A 16,185-nucleotide genomic window follows, 5' to 3' on the forward strand; every position below is an offset into this window, starting at 1 on the left:
CCTCTGAGGGAGATAGAAAAAAAATGTTAGATGTCTTACAACACCATGAGAGCTTACAAACACACCTGTTACACATCTTCCTTTTGCTTTAATACTTCTTTCCAATAGTTTTTCTTTGCTTATAGCTCAGAGGCCCTGAATAGACAAACTTCTGTCTGATCCAGGCTCCAGAGTTAATAGGCCATGACAGATGGCCTCTGGGTGCCTGGCACTGTACTTGCTGTCTTACTCATGTTTTTCCTGTGCCTCAGTTTCCTCACCTCTAAAGTGAGACTTCAATGAGTTAATATTGGTAAAGCACATGGTAAGTTCAAGGTAAATGTCTATTCAATAAAATCCTTGCTGAGCACATTGGAAGCACTCTATAAATATTAAGTATAATTGCTATTATCTAATTTCATCCTCCCCATAATAAGGGGTTATTATTGCTTCCAGTTCATACATGAGAAAACGGAGGCCCAAAGTTCATACCGCTAGTAAATGGCAGGGCCAGGATTCCCATCCAGCTCTCTGACTGCAAAGCCCATATTCCTTTCACGTCCCCAGACTTCATGGGCGAGGGACACACCAGAGACTTAATACACGTTCCTTGATTAAATGAGCCTATAGCCTCCTTCATTGGAAAGCCTTGGAGGAAGGCACAGGTCATAGTGTGAGATACGCTACCTAGATCTGAGGATGTCTCCCTCAGGCATGTCTGCAAAGCCCATCCACATATCCAGAATGAGTCAGGCTGAGCTTGAATCATTCTGTGAAAAGTTGGTGGACTATGCCATACCTCTGGGCAGCCACCTGTCCAGCAAGATTGATCATTCTCTGCTGCAAACCATCAGCAGATAGTCTTAAAGGAAACATGTACACCACCACCACCCCATGTACAAAGGGGCAAAAACTATAGATAATCAAAGGTATATGAAATTAAGTATAGAATTAAACATGTCCGAGTTCAGTATATTACTTGATCATGTAAAAATCACAATTTTCATCAGTAAGTACAATGTAAAGTGACCAGACCCACTAGCCTGTGTACGCTCACCACCACATTCACACTCATAAATTTTAGTCGATGCTACTCGGTCACTCCCTCTTCGCTGGGACATTTTACAGATGCAAGTGCCTGCGACAAGTGCCCGGATGACTTCTGGTCCAGCGAGAACCACACTTCCTGCATCGCCAAGGAGATCGAGTTTCTGTCCTGGACGGAGCCCTTTGGGATCGCGCTCACCCTCTTCGCGGTGCTGGGCATTTTCCTGACGGCCTTCGTGCTGGGGGTCTTCATCAAGTTCCGCAACACGCCCATCGTCAAGGCCACCAACCGAGAGCTCTCCTACCTCCTCCTCTTCTCCCTGCTCTGCTGCTTCTCCAGCTCCTTGTTCTTCATCGGGGAGCCCCAGGACTGGACCTGCCGCCTGCGCCAGCCGGCCTTCGGCATCAGCTTCGTGCTCTGCATCTCCTGCATCCTGGTGAAAACCAACCGCGTCCTCCTGGTGTTCGAGGCCAAGATCCCCACCAGCTTCCACCGCAAGTGGTGGGGGCTCAACCTGCAGTTCCTGCTGGTCTTCCTCTGCACCTTCGTGCAGATCGTCATCTGTGTGATCTGGCTCTACACCGCGCCGCCCTCCAGCTACCGCAACCACGAGCTGGAGGATGAGATCATCTTCATCACCTGCCACGAGGGCTCGCTCATGGCGCTGGGCTTCCTGATCGGCTACACCTGCCTGCTGGCCGCCATCTGCTTCTTCTTCGCCTTCAAGTCCCGGAAGCTGCCGGAGAACTTCAACGAAGCCAAGTTCATCACCTTCAGCATGCTCATCTTCTTCATCGTCTGGATCTCCTTCATCCCGGCCTACGCCAGCACCTACGGCAAGTTCGTCTCTGCCGTGGAGGTGATCGCCATCCTGGCGGCCAGCTTCGGCTTGCTGGCCTGCATCTTCTTCAACAAGGTCTACATCATCCTCTTCAAGCCGGCCCGCAACACCATCGAGGAGGTGCGCTGCAGCACCGCGGCGCACGCCTTCAAGGTGGCGGCCCGGGCCACGCTGCGCCGCAGCAACGTCTCCCGCAAGCGGTCCGGCAGCCTCGGGGGCTCCACGGGGTCCACCCCCTCCTCCTCCATAAGCAGCAAGAGCAACAGCGAGGACCCCTTCCCGCAGCCCGAGAGGCAGAAGCCCCAGCAGCCGCTGGCCCTGCCCCAGCAGGAGCCGCCGCCGCAGCCGCCGCCGCCCTCGGCCCTGCAGCCGCAGCAGCAGCCCAGATGCAAGCAGGTCATCTTCGGCAGCGGCACCGTCACCTTCTCGCTGAGCTTTGACGAGCCTCAGAAGAGTGCCGCGGCTCACAGGAATTCCACGCACCAGAACTCCCTGGAGTCCCAGAAAAGCAACGACACCCTGACCAGGCACCAGGCGTTACTCCCGCTGCAGTGCGGGGAGCCGGACTCAGAACTGACCGCCCAGGAGACAGGCCTGCAAGGGCCTGTGGGTGGAGACCGCCAGCCAGAGGCAGAGGACCCCGAAGAGATGTCCCCAGCTCTGGTCGTGTCCAACTCCCGGAGCTTCGTCATCAGCGGTGGAGGCAGCACTGTCACAGAGAACATACTGCACTCCTGAAATGGAAGGAGAAGGCCCGTCCAGGGAGGATCCAGAGAGCTCCTGGGATCCATACACTCTCCCACAGGGGTGAGGGACTGCTCCCAACTCCTTGCCTCTGAGGAAGGAGGAATAATAGACATGCCAGACGCCTGGAACTTAGCTGCACTGTTTTATATGGCAGTGAGTTGACTAATGTTCCCTTTAAAATTTAAAAAAAGAAGAGCCGTGTGCTTCTGTGGTTGGATTCGTCAGAGCACTGAGTCGCCATGGTCAGATTTGCTGTTCATGTCTCTTCTTTTGTTCTCTTCTTCTGTTCTAGCTGACCCAGCAGCCCAGAGAGGGAACCAGGCTTTAAACCAATCACTTACCCTCCACCTACCCCCTCTCTTCTTTGTTCTTTTCTTTCCTACTGACATGACCGCCCTGAGCATTGCGGACAGCCTGGCCCAGGGACAGTGTGCAGCGGCAGGACATCATCTTGGCCACCACTGGAGTGAAGAGTCTCAAAGGCAGGATGTCACCAGTGTTGCCCAGCACCTTGACAGGGGAAGAACTTTACATGTTCAAAACCGTAGGTGAATGTGTCCCTTCCTATTTATGGAAGCCATAAGGTGTGTGGTCTTCTACTTGCTGCTGCTGTCATGCGGCACCTAGAAAGTTAGCTCTCCTCCTGTACCAGTGCACCTGGTTTCATGCAGCATGTGACCGTGATGCCACGCTTAGATTCCCGGAGGATAAAGAACCACCTCAAATTGTTGGGAGGGGACTGCATAACTCCACTGAGCTGTATCTGAAATTAATATTGCTCTAGGTACCTTTCTCCTTAAGAAAATGCTTCTGTTGTCACAGTCCATGGACAATATAAACTGAAAAAAGTCACAGTTTGGCTTATATAAGGCAGTATTACTGAGCTCCGTATTCCTTGCCCACCCCCCCACCCCCACCCCATAAGCTAAGCCCTATGTGAGCCCTTTCCGGGCCCCAGGAGTCCAGAATCTGCACCCATCCTTGCCCCAAAGGCTTCCTGAAGCCAGATTTATCCTTGTGCCTGTGGAGAATAAGCTCTCAGTCATTAGTCCCCTACCAGTTGCTGGGGTGAGACAGTGTGGTTTCAAGAGAGCTCTCACAAGGCATTAGCCTGGCCCTCCACCCCCCAAATGCCATACCATGTTCCCTCCAGCAGTGGCAGCCTGCCCATGGGTAGTTAAAGGGGTTGAATGGCATACAGCCGAGATGTCAGGCTCTAAACAGAGAAACCTAGGTTCAAGCCCTGGGTTGGCCACTTATCAGTTGGGTGACTATAGACCAGGAACGCTGGCCTTGGTGAGCCCCAGCTTCTTTGTCTCCAAAATGGGGATAATAATCATCCTTTTCCCTCAGAGCTCTTATGTGGATTAAATAAGATAATGTATGGGTCTCTCTCTCTCTCTCTCTCTCTCTCTCTCTCTCTCTCTCTCTCTCTCTCTTTCCCTCTCCCTCTCCCTCTCCCTCTCTGTCTAGCACACCCATGCCTTTCCCTACCCTCTTCCCCAGGCATGTTTTCCTTGCCTCTCTTTCTCCTAAGCTCCAGGGGCCCTTCTTTTGCCTCTGCCACTTGTTTCCTGAGCCCATTTCTTCTAGGCTCACTTCTTCTACCTCTGTGACTTTCTAAATAAACTTTCTCTTATTAAAAAAAAATGAGATAATGTATGTAAAGTACTTTAGCATGGTGCCTAGCACATAGTAAGCACACAATAAATATTAGTTAATATTATTACTGATATTGTAATTATTTTTTCACTTGTTTGAAATACAAAACAAACTTGTTTATTTATCATTCAGATTTTAATGACAAGCCCACTGATGACAATAACGTTCTCCATAATAAACCCAAGAACTCAGGGCCCAGGTCACGGTGTGAGCCCTGGTGATATAGCTTGTGCTGAAGAAGAGAGGTCAGGCACTTGCCCAGAGGCTCCACACTCTGCCTCTGTGATGTCAGCACCCAGATCTCCAGGACCAGCGGAAAACTGTCCCAGTCTGGCCGTAGTTTCTCAGGTAGTTTAGATGACAGTGAATTGACTAATGTTCCCTTTAACATTAAAAGAAGAGCCGTATGCTTCTGTGGTTGGATTCGTCAGAGCACTAGGATCACCACGGTCAGGTTTGCTGTTCGTGTCTCTTCTTTTGTTCTCTTCTCAGTTGCTGCTCCTAAGCCAAGGCCAAACGTAGCAATTGTGTCTGGGTGAGGCCTCAAACTTTATAGCTGCCGATAACTTCTTCCTCTGATCGCCTTCCTCCAAAGAGCTGCCTTTCCATGCATGATTTTTAAAGTAACCTATCAATTGATATGACAGTTGTTCATTTGGATGAAAAGACAATAGAGGGCGCCACATGGAAGCATGACTCAGATTAAGAGAAGGTTTCACACAGGAAAGCCCCGGTGAGGCATCTGCTCCCCTAGCCAGGCCAGCCTGCTGTTCCCACCCTGGTCACACCTATGAGCAAGGCACAGAGCTGAGTGAAGGTTCATATGTAACATTTTACTCGGCCTGTTTTTTTAAAGCTGAAAGATTGATGGCTTGGTTTTTATGTGTCAGCATAGTTATGTGGAAATAGCTCTTAGCGATGCAAAATATCGCATACTTATCGTTCCCAAGATTGATTTCACTGTGCAGCTCACCCATCATGCAGCGATCTGGAAGGGAGCAAGGGGGCTCATCACAGACAACACACCGGTTACACTGAGCTTCATTTCACCAAGTGCTTGCAAATAAAGCATTCTCTCCCATTATTCTTGTCAGAAAGGGAGACTCAGTGTCATTGTCCTCATTTACATGTAGCTGGGATAGCTCTCAGCACAAAATCAAAGGTATGAAATAAGAACGCGCATTACTTTTCTGTGATAAACTAGTTTCTATCTCAAATTCCCATTCAGCCTTGTGACAGAAACTTCATCTTAGTCAACTTGGGATTTTTCCCAGTGACTTCAAAGGTTTCTGAATCAGAGCATGGCAATGGATTTATGGTGGGCCCTGCTCTGTAGGCCTCTCATAGTGTACCCATGCCAGAATAAACTGCAGCCCCGAATCATTGCCCCACCTCCTTACCCATGGGCTGTGAGCACTGAAGGGGAGTACACAGTTTTCTGAATCAATTTGAATTTCTGGGGGTCTGACTTCAGAGGTTTGTTCCTTTCCCCTCTCAGGAGGGTTTTTTGTAGTGTAAAAGGGGCGGGATTCCTCATATATGGGCAGCTGCTGTTGACATCTCTGAGAACATTCTTATCTTGTCCCCCAATAATTAATATGCCTCCATGCTAGCATTCTCTGAGGCATTAATTGCATCCCCATAGGGTCCCCACACATGGGATCCACAGTGATTTCCTCAGCTGCATCACCCCTCCCAGGCCTGCCAGCTCTCTCATGAGAGGGGGCACTGGGGCCTGGGAACTACCGGGCAGCTCTCAGGCCCCTCCCTCCTGGCACCCTACACTGCCACGTCTACTTGACCGCTGCCTCCCATGCAGGTATGAAGAATTCAAGAAGGCCAACAAGCTTCCAAGACGCCAGAAGAAAAACAGGGCGCATGCCTCTAAACCTGCATAGGCATTTGTGGAAGGCCGAATAAGGTTCCCCAAAGATGCCCATATTCCAATCTCCAGAGCCTGTGATGATACGTTATACCACGCGGGTAAATTAAGGCTGCAGGTGGAATTAAAGTTGCTAATTAGCTGACCTTGAGATAGGAAAATGAGTCTGAATGATCCAGGTGGGCCCAATGTAATCACAAGGCTCCTCAAAAGCAGAAGAGGGAAGCAGAAGAATCAGTGTCAGAGTGATGCAATGTGAGAACAGCTCCACTGGCCATTGCTGCCTTTGGATAGGGAAGGGGACCATGAGGCAAGAAAAGCAGGCAGCTTCTATAGGGTGTCCCAAAATTCACGCAAAATTTGCAATTGAATTGAATTGCGAATCTTGCGTGAATTTTGGGACACCCTATAGAAGCTGGAACAGGCAAGAAGACCAATTCTCCTGAGTTTCCAGAAGGAACCAGCCCTGTGAACACCTTAATTTTAGCTTAGTGAGACCCTTTTTGGACCTCTGACCTCCAGAACTGTAAGATAATATCTTTTTAAAATATATATATATTTTTATTGATTTCAGAGAGGAAAGGAGAGGGAGAGAGAGATGGAAACATCAATGATGAGAGAGAATCATTGATCGGCTGCCTCCTGCACGCCCCCTACTGGGGATCAATCCTGCAATTCAGGCATGTGCCCTTGACTGGAATTGAACCTGGGACCCTTCAGTCTGCAGGCCGATGTTCTATCCAGTGAGCCAAACCGGCTAGGGCAAGATAATATCTTTATGTTGCCTTAAGCCACTAGGTTTGTGGTAATCTGTTCCAGCAGCAACAGGAAATTAGCACAACAATCTTACTGTCATCTCCTTCCCTGAGTGTTGGCAGCTCAGGGAACAAGCCTGGGCCTTCCTCAGAGATCCACATCTGCTCTTGTAGCGTTCTCCCCACCAACTAGTTTCCTCTTTCTCCCCTCAGAAGAAAGTTCTGATAATACTCTATTTCTCCAAATCTTTTTGGGGAGAAGTATAAACCTTGTTTTCTGAGTCTTTCTGGATTTTAGTTTTAGATAATAGCCATTTTCTCTCAATCTACTAGTATTATCTGTTAGTTGTAGAAATCTGAAAAACAGTGGCTTCAACAAACCAGGGTTTGTTTTTCTCTTGTATAAAATAGACCAGGTTGCTTGGCCGGTGTGGCTCAGTGGTTGAGTGTCAACCTATGAACCAGGAGGTCATGGTTCGATTCCTGGTCAGGCACATGATCGAGTTTCAGGCTCCATCCCCAGTGTGGGGCGTGCAGGAGGCAGCCAATTAATGATTCTCTCTCATCATTGATGTTTCTATCTCTCTCTCCCTCTCCTTTCCTCTCTGAAATCAATAAAAATATTTTTTAATTAAAAATAATAATAAAATAGGTCAGGAGAGTTTCCTTTAGATTCTCTGGCAAGATTCTTTAGAGTCGTCTGGCAATGGGAAACTATTTACTTTTCTTTGGAAAACAAAAATGAATTGTACAGTTATAAAGGACTTTCATTCAAATGATAGCATTTCCTAGAAGACTTTAAAAATTTATGTTGGTAGTTCAGAGGTAACAATTAGCATATAACATTGTCCCCCTGAAAGTCCCTATGCTCATTAAGAGTTGTATAATTGCATTAGTTTCAATTTTGGGGAAATCAGGGCTGCTCTACCTCTATCTACAACCGTTGTATTTAAGGTCAATGTTATTTCTCCTTTTGGCCTGGCTAAAATAATATAAACTGTGGGCTAGTTCTGCATGGAGCCAGAGTTTCCCTCTGCTCATCTGCATTCAAACTTACCAGTGATAGAAGAATATGAGAACATCAGTAAGGAGAGCTGGTTAATCACTGGAGGAGGTGGCCTGCATTGGTCTAACACAGCTGGTCATTTTAGGAGCCTGCTGGGGACAAAGGCATCTCCCAAAGATGGGTGGAATTTGGGTAGGTGGAAGAAAGTTCTTGTAGTGAGATCACTGGTCTCCAGGAGAACCCGGATTTCCTGTCCCGGGTCATGAAAGAATATTCGGGGGTGAATGAGAACTTCGCTATTGTACAAGGAGTGAGGTAAGGGTCAGAGATACTATAGGTACAGGGTAGAACTAGTCAGGAGAACCAAGTTGCATTTCATTTCAAAGATAGGGAGAGGTGTTTTAGCCTTAAGGGAAACTGCTCAGCCAGTGGTATGAGAAGTGGAGAATTAATAGAAGAAGGCCAAATTGGGGTGGGTGGAGGGCAGAACCAGCATGAAAGTTTATTTAGGGTTTGGAGGGACAATCAAGGCATCAAATAGAGTTAAGGGGACCTTCTCATCTGCTGGAATGACCAGCACATCCCCACCCTCCCATGAATCCTACACAAGAATGGAGTTTGGAGTGGAGGTAGGGGTACCTACTTATATCAAGAGCTGGATTGGAGGAAGCAGTGAGCTATGGAGATATGTCACCAGCTGCCTCCCTCTGAAATTTAGACACTAGCTAGCTGGATAACTAACTAGAGTAGGAGGCTAGAATTAATGAAAACAATTAACTAGGACTGAGCTTCCAGCACGTGATGGGCAAATGCTTATGAGTATAGTGAAACAGGTAAGAGAGCAAAGCCCAAGAATAACCTTCAGGGTCAGTATAAGACTTGATCCCTGCCGAAACCGGTTTGGCTCAGTGGATAGAGCGTCGGCCTGCGGACTGAGAGGTCCCAGGTTTGATTCCGGTCAAGGGCATGTACCTGGGTTGCGGGCATATCCCCAGTAGGAGATGTGCAGGAGGCAGCTGATCGGTGATTCCCTCTCATCGATGTTTCTAACTCTCCATCTCTCTCCCTTCCTCTCTGTAAAAAATCAATAAAATATATTAAAAAAAAAAAGACTTGATCCCTGACAAAAGCATCAGGAAATGATTTTGGAAAAATGTGGCTATTCTTCTTAACATTAACCCAAAGATGTGGTTATTGCTTAAAATCTCCCAATTTTCTTTAAATGTTTTGTTTCTACCTGACCTCTAAAAACATTCAAATTATAAACAGAGACTTTGGCTTCTTTAGAATTGTCTATACTTCCAAAATTTTATACCTTAAGCACTAAATTATATTAGAAAATAAAGAATTTTAAATAATAACCATGTAATAAAATTTTAAACAGATAAGCATACAAAGTTGGGTAAGAATAACCCTGTTAGGTCAGTTGCCACTCCTATAAAGTTTTGCTAGAACTATATTTGGTCTCAGGAACTATCTTTTATCTGTTTTATTTACTCATGAACAGGCTGGGTATATGAAATAGTGGAAAACCAGAAGTGGGATTCTAAGCAATATAACAGATACACTAACGTCTTTGAATAAGGTACTTAGTCATTCTTTGTCTCGGTTTCTTATATAAAGAGGATATAATATTACCTGCCATAATTCCTAACTATTGTTATTTGCCAAATAAAATAATTGATGTAAAAATGTCACCTTCAGAAATATAGGAAAAATATAGAAAATCATTAAAACCATAGATGATTGAAGTTTAGAGGGATTTTTTATAGATACTCAAGAAGTAGGAGAGAACCAAGATGGCGGCATAGGTTAACGCCGGAGTTTGCTGCTCTGAACAACTACTTCAAAAGTGAAACCAAAAAACGGAAGGGACATCACCCAGAACCACAGGAACGCCGGCTGAGTGGAAGTCCTACAACTAGGAGGAAAGAGAAACTCATACGGACACTCAGAGGAGGCGCAGTGCTGAAGTCAAATTCTGAGGTGCGGAGTGCACGAGCGGGCTGGCGGTGGAGGGCGCGGTTGGCGTTTTCAATCGGGAGGGAGTCGCAGACTCTGAGCTCCAGATACGGGCGAGTCTTTAGCGACCCAGACTCAAACAGGAGAAGCGGGACTGTCTGGCTTCGGTCAGAGCGAGTGTAACTTTCTCTCCGAGCTTTGCATCGGGTGCTGGGACTCAGAGGGGCAGAGCCCCTGGGGACAGGACTGAGAGCCGCCATAACTGCTCTCTCTGGCCCACCCTGTTGATCCTGTGCGACCCGCCCCGCCCAAGCCCCGCACACAGGCATTTGCCGGATAGCCTCAGGCAAAGGCTAGATTAGCACCTCCCTAGAGGACAGAAGTTCTCTCACTGCTGACACAGCTGATTCTCATAGCCACTTGACCTGGAGGTCAAACCCTCCCTGGAATTAACTACAACAATCAAGATTTAACTATAAGACTGCGAACAAAGACCACTAGGGGGTGCACCAAGGAAGCATAACAAAATGCGGAGACAAAGAAACAGGACAAAATTGTCAATGGAAGATATAGAGTTCAGAACCACACTTTTAAGGTCTCTCAAGAACTGTTTAGAAGCCGCTGATAAACTTAATGAGATCTACAAGAAAACTAATAAGACCTTTGATCTTATATTGGGGAACCAACTAGAAATTAAGCATACACGGACTGAAATAACGAATATTATACAGACCCCTGACAGCAGACCAGAGGAGCGCAAGAATCAAGTCAATGATTTGAAATGCGAGGAAGCAAAAAACACCCAACCGGAAAAGCAAAATGAAAAAAGAATCCAAAAATGCGAGCATAGTGTAAGGAGCCTCTGGGACAGCTTCAAGCGTACCAACATCAGAATTATAGGGGTGCCAGAAGATGAGAGAGAGCAAGATATTGAAAACCTATTTGAAGAAATAATGACAGAAAACTTCCCCCACCTGGTGAAAGAAATGGACTTACAGGTCCAAGAAGCGCGGAGAACCCCAAACAAAAGGAATCCAAAGAGGACCACACCAAGACACATCATAATTAAAATGCCAAGAGCAAAAGATAAAGAGAGAATCTTAAAAACAGCAAGAGAAAGAAACTCAGTTACCTACAAGGGAATACCCATACGTCTGTCAGCTGATTTCTCAACAGAAACTTTGCAGGCCAGAAGGGAGTGGCAAGAAATATTCAAAGTGATGAATACCAAGAACCTACAACCAAGATTACTTTATCCAGCAAAGCTATCATTCAGAATTGAAGGTCAGATAAAGAGCTTCACAGATAAGGAAAAGCTAAAGGAGTTCATCACCACCAAACCAGGATTATATGAAATGCTGAAAGGTATCCTTTAAGAAGAGGAAGAGGAAGAAAAAGGTAAAGATACAAATTATGAACAACAAATATGCATCTATCAACAAGTGAACCTAAGAATCAAGTGAATAAATAATCTGATGAACAGAATGAACTGTTGATTATAATAGAATCAGGGACATAGAAAGGGAATGGACTGACTATTCCTGGGGGGGAAAGGGGTGTGGGAGATGCGGGAAGAGACTGGACAAAAATCGTGCACCTATGGATGAGGACAGTGGGTGGGGAGTGAGGGCGGAGGGTGGGGCGGGAACTGGGAGGAGGGGAGTTATGGGGGGAAAAAAAGAGGAACAAATGTAATAATCTGAACAATAAAGATTTAATTTAAAAAAAATAAATAAATAAAGAAGCCACATGGAAAAAAAAAAAAAAAAAAAAAGAAGTAGCATAGAGTTCAATGATTTCTCCTATAGAGTTTCTTAGTTGGAGACAATAGAATCCGCTCTAACTAGTTTAAGCAGAAAAGGATTTGTTATAGGGCATTCAGATGCTTCTAAACTTCTGAAGATCAAGCTTGCATGCTACATAATCAGGAACAATGCAGCCAGGAGAAATACTGAATCCCTCCATGGGTTTGCTCTGACAGAAACTTCACTACCTCACCTGCCTTACACTTAGCACCCATGACACAGGGTGCCAAACACTGGAGCCTACACTGGAGCCAGAGGAACCAAACTTCTCTGCCATTGTGCTTGGTCCTATTTACATCAGCTTTCCAAGTCTCCCACTCACCATGCACAGAACCGTAGCTGCAAGGGAGTCTGGAAATGTAGCTTTTGCTGCCCAGCCTCTATTGTCTAAGACTAGGAACACATGCTCAAAGGACTTAAAGTGAATATTGAATAAGTCAATCTGGAATATTCACTGCCCACAAAGTATTTTTAAGATCAAACACAAAATGAAAAACACTCCTGAGGGGGGAAAGAAAAGCAAAATATGATTCCCTTTCATCTTAACAGCTGTGGTAAATCAGAAAGATATTGTACTTAAAACAGAGCTGCAGCTGGCATTTTTCCATGAGAGGGCCTGCTATCAGATACAAGAGAACAAGCAAGGGCAAGCACTTCAGGGGATGGGTCTGGAGGGAATAGGAGGATGGGAATCATTACTACTGTTTGACTTTTTATATAATGTGCATATGTTTGTTTGTGTGTCTATGTGTGTATTTGTGTCTGTTTAAATAGCCTAAAAAATACATAATCATTTAATAGTTATTAAGTCTGGGTGTTAGAAATATGAGTAATTTTTATGTTCTTTTTAAATATTTTTGGGGTTTTCCCTTAATTTCTTTCCATGAGCATAACTTATAGAAAATAAGAAAAATCTGTTCCTGGATTATCAGGTGTGATGATATTATAGTGATTTTGTTTGTTTGTTTGCTTTTACTTTTTATTTAGAAATAATTTCAAACTTACAGAAAATTTGCAAAAATAAGTAGTACAAAAAACACTTGTACTCTTTCTACCCAGATTTTATTGATAACATTTTACCCCATTTACTTTCTCATCTACACTGTGGTCATTTAAAAAAACATGACAAACACTGAAATATTTGTGGGTGAAACTATATAATACCCAGGATTTGCTTTAATATACCATGAGGTGGGGGGAGGAAATAAGCATCTAGGGAGAAAGATAAGGAAGAACAGCAGAAAGTTCATGTTATGAAGTTCGGTGATTGGTACATGGGGCTTCATTTTTCTATTTCTTCTTTTTGTGTTACTTTTAATTTCTATAATAAAATTTTAATTTTAAAAAAAAAAAAACAGCCAAAGGATAACAAAAATTCATCAGTTAAAAAAAAATCACACCAAAGAATTTCAAAATTTGACTGGTTCCATTTGTCACAAAAGAAGTCAGTGCATCAAACACTCAAACAAAAAGAACCTAAAAGTCTGACATTTTAGTTGAAAAGAAAAAATTTTTAAATAAAATTAAGGTCTTTACAACAGGTTTAAAAAGTAATTTTTTGAGGCTCCAACTGCAAGCTGAGGAGAGAGGCTTCACCAGAAACCAATCCTGCCGGCACTTTGATCTTAGACTTCCAGCCCCCAGAACTGTTAGAAAATGAATTTCTGTTGCGTAAGTAAAACAAAAGGTAATGATTTGAATTACTTTTTTCAGAAAGGCCTTCTTGAGAGACAAGTCTCCCTGGATTTTCTGACATGATCTATTATGATCTATCTTATCCTGAGATGAATCAACTGAGGGCTGGTTTCAAGTTTTCTAGATTGTCCTCTGGCAAAAGGTTTAAAAGTCTTTCAAAAATCCTCCTCAGCCTTTGCACCGGTCATTTCTCTTTTATGTACACACTCCCAAGAAAATAATGCAACAGGCAACAAAATTAATTAGCACCAATGTGTTTTGGCTAAATGAAAAACTGCCTGGGCCACGTGCCAAGAGGCCTACACCCAGGGGAGCACTGACACACTGCCGAGGTCCTGTGATGCAAACAGAGAGAATCCAGATGCCCAATACCCAGGGGATGGCTAAGGAAATGAAATTACGCTCTAATCCCATTGTGGGAGATTATACATCAGCTATGACAAGTGTGTGTACTATGTCAAAACGGGTAATCAAGTTTAGAAGGTTAAGGGGGAGAGCAGGACACAGAATAGTATGTCCACACAGAATAACGTGAGTAAAATTTCTTTGGAAAGGAAGAAAAGGGAATGAATGCAGGGGAGGAAAGTCGCTTATTATTTGCTAGCTTCTTTCTTTTGTAAAGTTATATAACTTCACTGAAATGAGGAAAGAAGCAAAGGGGGAAAAGAGGAAGAAACACAGCCTTGGCTGAGGTATTTTAGCTACAATTTAAGGACCAATAATGCCAAGACAGTAGATTAGTAGAAATCACTTGTGGGGGCTCTTGATTGGATAAGCTATGGACAGTATTAATCCATTTCCCTACACCCTAGCCAATCTTAAATGACTTTATTTTTTTTTAATTTATCTTTATTGTTGAAATTATTACAGATGTCCCTCCCCCCCCCATTGACCCCTTCCACCCTGCCCCCACCCCTCCCAGCCTTCACCACACTGTCCATGGGCTATGCATGTATGCATATAAGTTCCAATACTTTCCAGGTCCCTCCATGCTGTCTCAAATGGTAAGAGATCCTTCTTTTTTACAGCTAGATAATGTAAATGTCCCACAGCTTTTTTATCTACTCATATACTGATGGGCATTTGGGCTGTTTCCAGATCTTAGCTATTGTAAATTGTGCTGCTATGAGCATAGGGTGCATACATTCTTTCTGATTGGTATTTCAGGTTTCTTAGAATATATTCCTAGAAGTGGGATCACTGGTCAAATGGCAGTTCCATATTCAATTTTTTGAGAAAACTCCACCTCAGACATCTCTCATAGCAATATGTTTACCAGTATATCTCCTAAGGCAAGGGAAACTAAGGAGAAAATAAACAAATGGGACTACATCAAAATAAAAAGCTTCTGCACAACTAAAGAAACCATCAACAAAGTGAAAATGGAACCTACTGCATGGGAGAACATATTTGCCAATGATAATCTGACAAGGGGTTAATTTCCAAAATATATAAGGAACTCATACAACTGAACAAAAGGAAGACAAATAATCCAATTTAAAAAATGGGCAAAGGACAGAGAAAAATTAATTCATTCATTCATTAAAACAAAACAAAAAATGGGCAAAGGACCTAAATAGACACTCTCCAAAGTGAGCATATAAAAGGCCAAGAGACAAATGAAGAAATGCTCAGTCACTAATCCTCAGAGAGATACAAATTAAAACGACAATGAAGTATCACCCCACACCTGTCAGAATGGCTATCATCAACAAATGACAAGTGCCGGTGAGGATGTGGAGAAAAGGGAACCCTAGTACTCTGATGGTGGGAATGCAGACCGGTGCAGCCACTGTGGAAAACAGTATAGTGCAGCGGTTCTCAACCTGTGGGTCACCAACCTGTGGGTCGCGACCCCTTTGGGGGTTGAACGACCCTTTCACAGGGGTCACCTAAGACCATCGGAAAACACATATATAATTACATATTGTTTTTGTGATTAATCACTATGCTTTAATTATGTTCAATTTGTAACAATGAAAATACATCCTGCATATCAGATATTTACATTACAATTCATAACAGTAGCAAAATTACAGTTATGAAGTAGCAACGAAAATAATTTTATGGTTGAGGGTCACCACAACATGCGGAACTGTATTAAAGGGTCGAAGCATTAGGAAGGTTGAGAACCACTGGTATAGAGCTTCCTCAATCTTAAGTGACTTTAGATAAGGTGGAAGATAAAACATTCAAAGAATACATTTTATTTTTTTTTTTTTTTTTTTTTTTTTTTTTTTTTTTTAAATATATTTTATTGATTTTTTACAGAGAGGAAGGGAGAGAGATAGAGAGTTAGAAACATCGATGAGAGAGAAACATCGATCAGCTGCCTCCTGCACATCCCCCGCTGGGGATATGCCCGCAACCCAGGTACATGCCCTTGACCGGAATCGAACCCGGGACCTTTCAGTCTGCAGGCCGACGCTCTATCCACTGAGCCAAACCGGTTTCGGCTAAAGAATACATTTTAAAATCACTTTTTTTGTTATACAATGTAGTTAAGTAAACATTAAGCCAAATATAAAACAAGCACAATGGTATTAGTATTCCTCCTTCTCACCTCTTTTCTCAGTCTCTTGACCCTCCTACCCTTCTCCCCCGGCATGCTAATTACGGCACCAGACATCTCTGTCCTAGACTTTCACAATTGTAACAATCATACTGAACAAGCAAGACTCATGAGATATAATCCTAAAGTAATGTTTATTTTCCATCATCCATCTAAAATCTGTTCCATGGAGCTAGTTCTGCCTCTAAATAAAAAACTTGGGTATGACTTCTCTGGTAACTCTTAGACGAT

At 44.1% G+C, this 16,185-nt stretch overlaps 1 protein-coding gene and 1 non-coding gene across 3 annotated transcripts in view; both read left to right on the top strand.

The window, feature by feature from the left end:
• CASR (calcium sensing receptor) overlaps window positions 1–4,226 on the top strand; it is a 94,053-nt gene extending 89,827 nt beyond the window's left edge. For both annotated transcript variants that reach the window (XM_036352617.1, XM_036352618.1), the window contains exon 7: window positions 1,108–4,226. In XM_036352617.1, the coding sequence (XP_036208510.1) occupies window positions 1,108–2,606 (1,499 nt within the window). In that variant the 3' untranslated portion in view covers window positions 2,607–4,226. The remainder of the gene's footprint in view (window positions 1–1,107) is intronic.
• A 1,350-nt stretch (window positions 4,227–5,576) lies between these two features.
• LOC118677983 lies at window positions 5,577–5,713 on the top strand. Its single transcript, XR_004974680.1, has one exon. It is a non-coding gene; the product is annotated as a small nucleolar RNA SNORA42/SNORA80 family (small nucleolar RNA).
• Window positions 5,714–16,185: the final 10,472 nt, after the last annotated feature.

Source organism: Myotis myotis, unplaced genomic scaffold, assembly GCF_014108235.1.
Source record: "Myotis myotis isolate mMyoMyo1 unplaced genomic scaffold, mMyoMyo1.p scaffold_m19_p_2, whole genome shotgun sequence".
Taxonomy (NCBI): Eukaryota; Metazoa; Chordata; class Mammalia; order Chiroptera; family Vespertilionidae; genus Myotis; species Myotis myotis.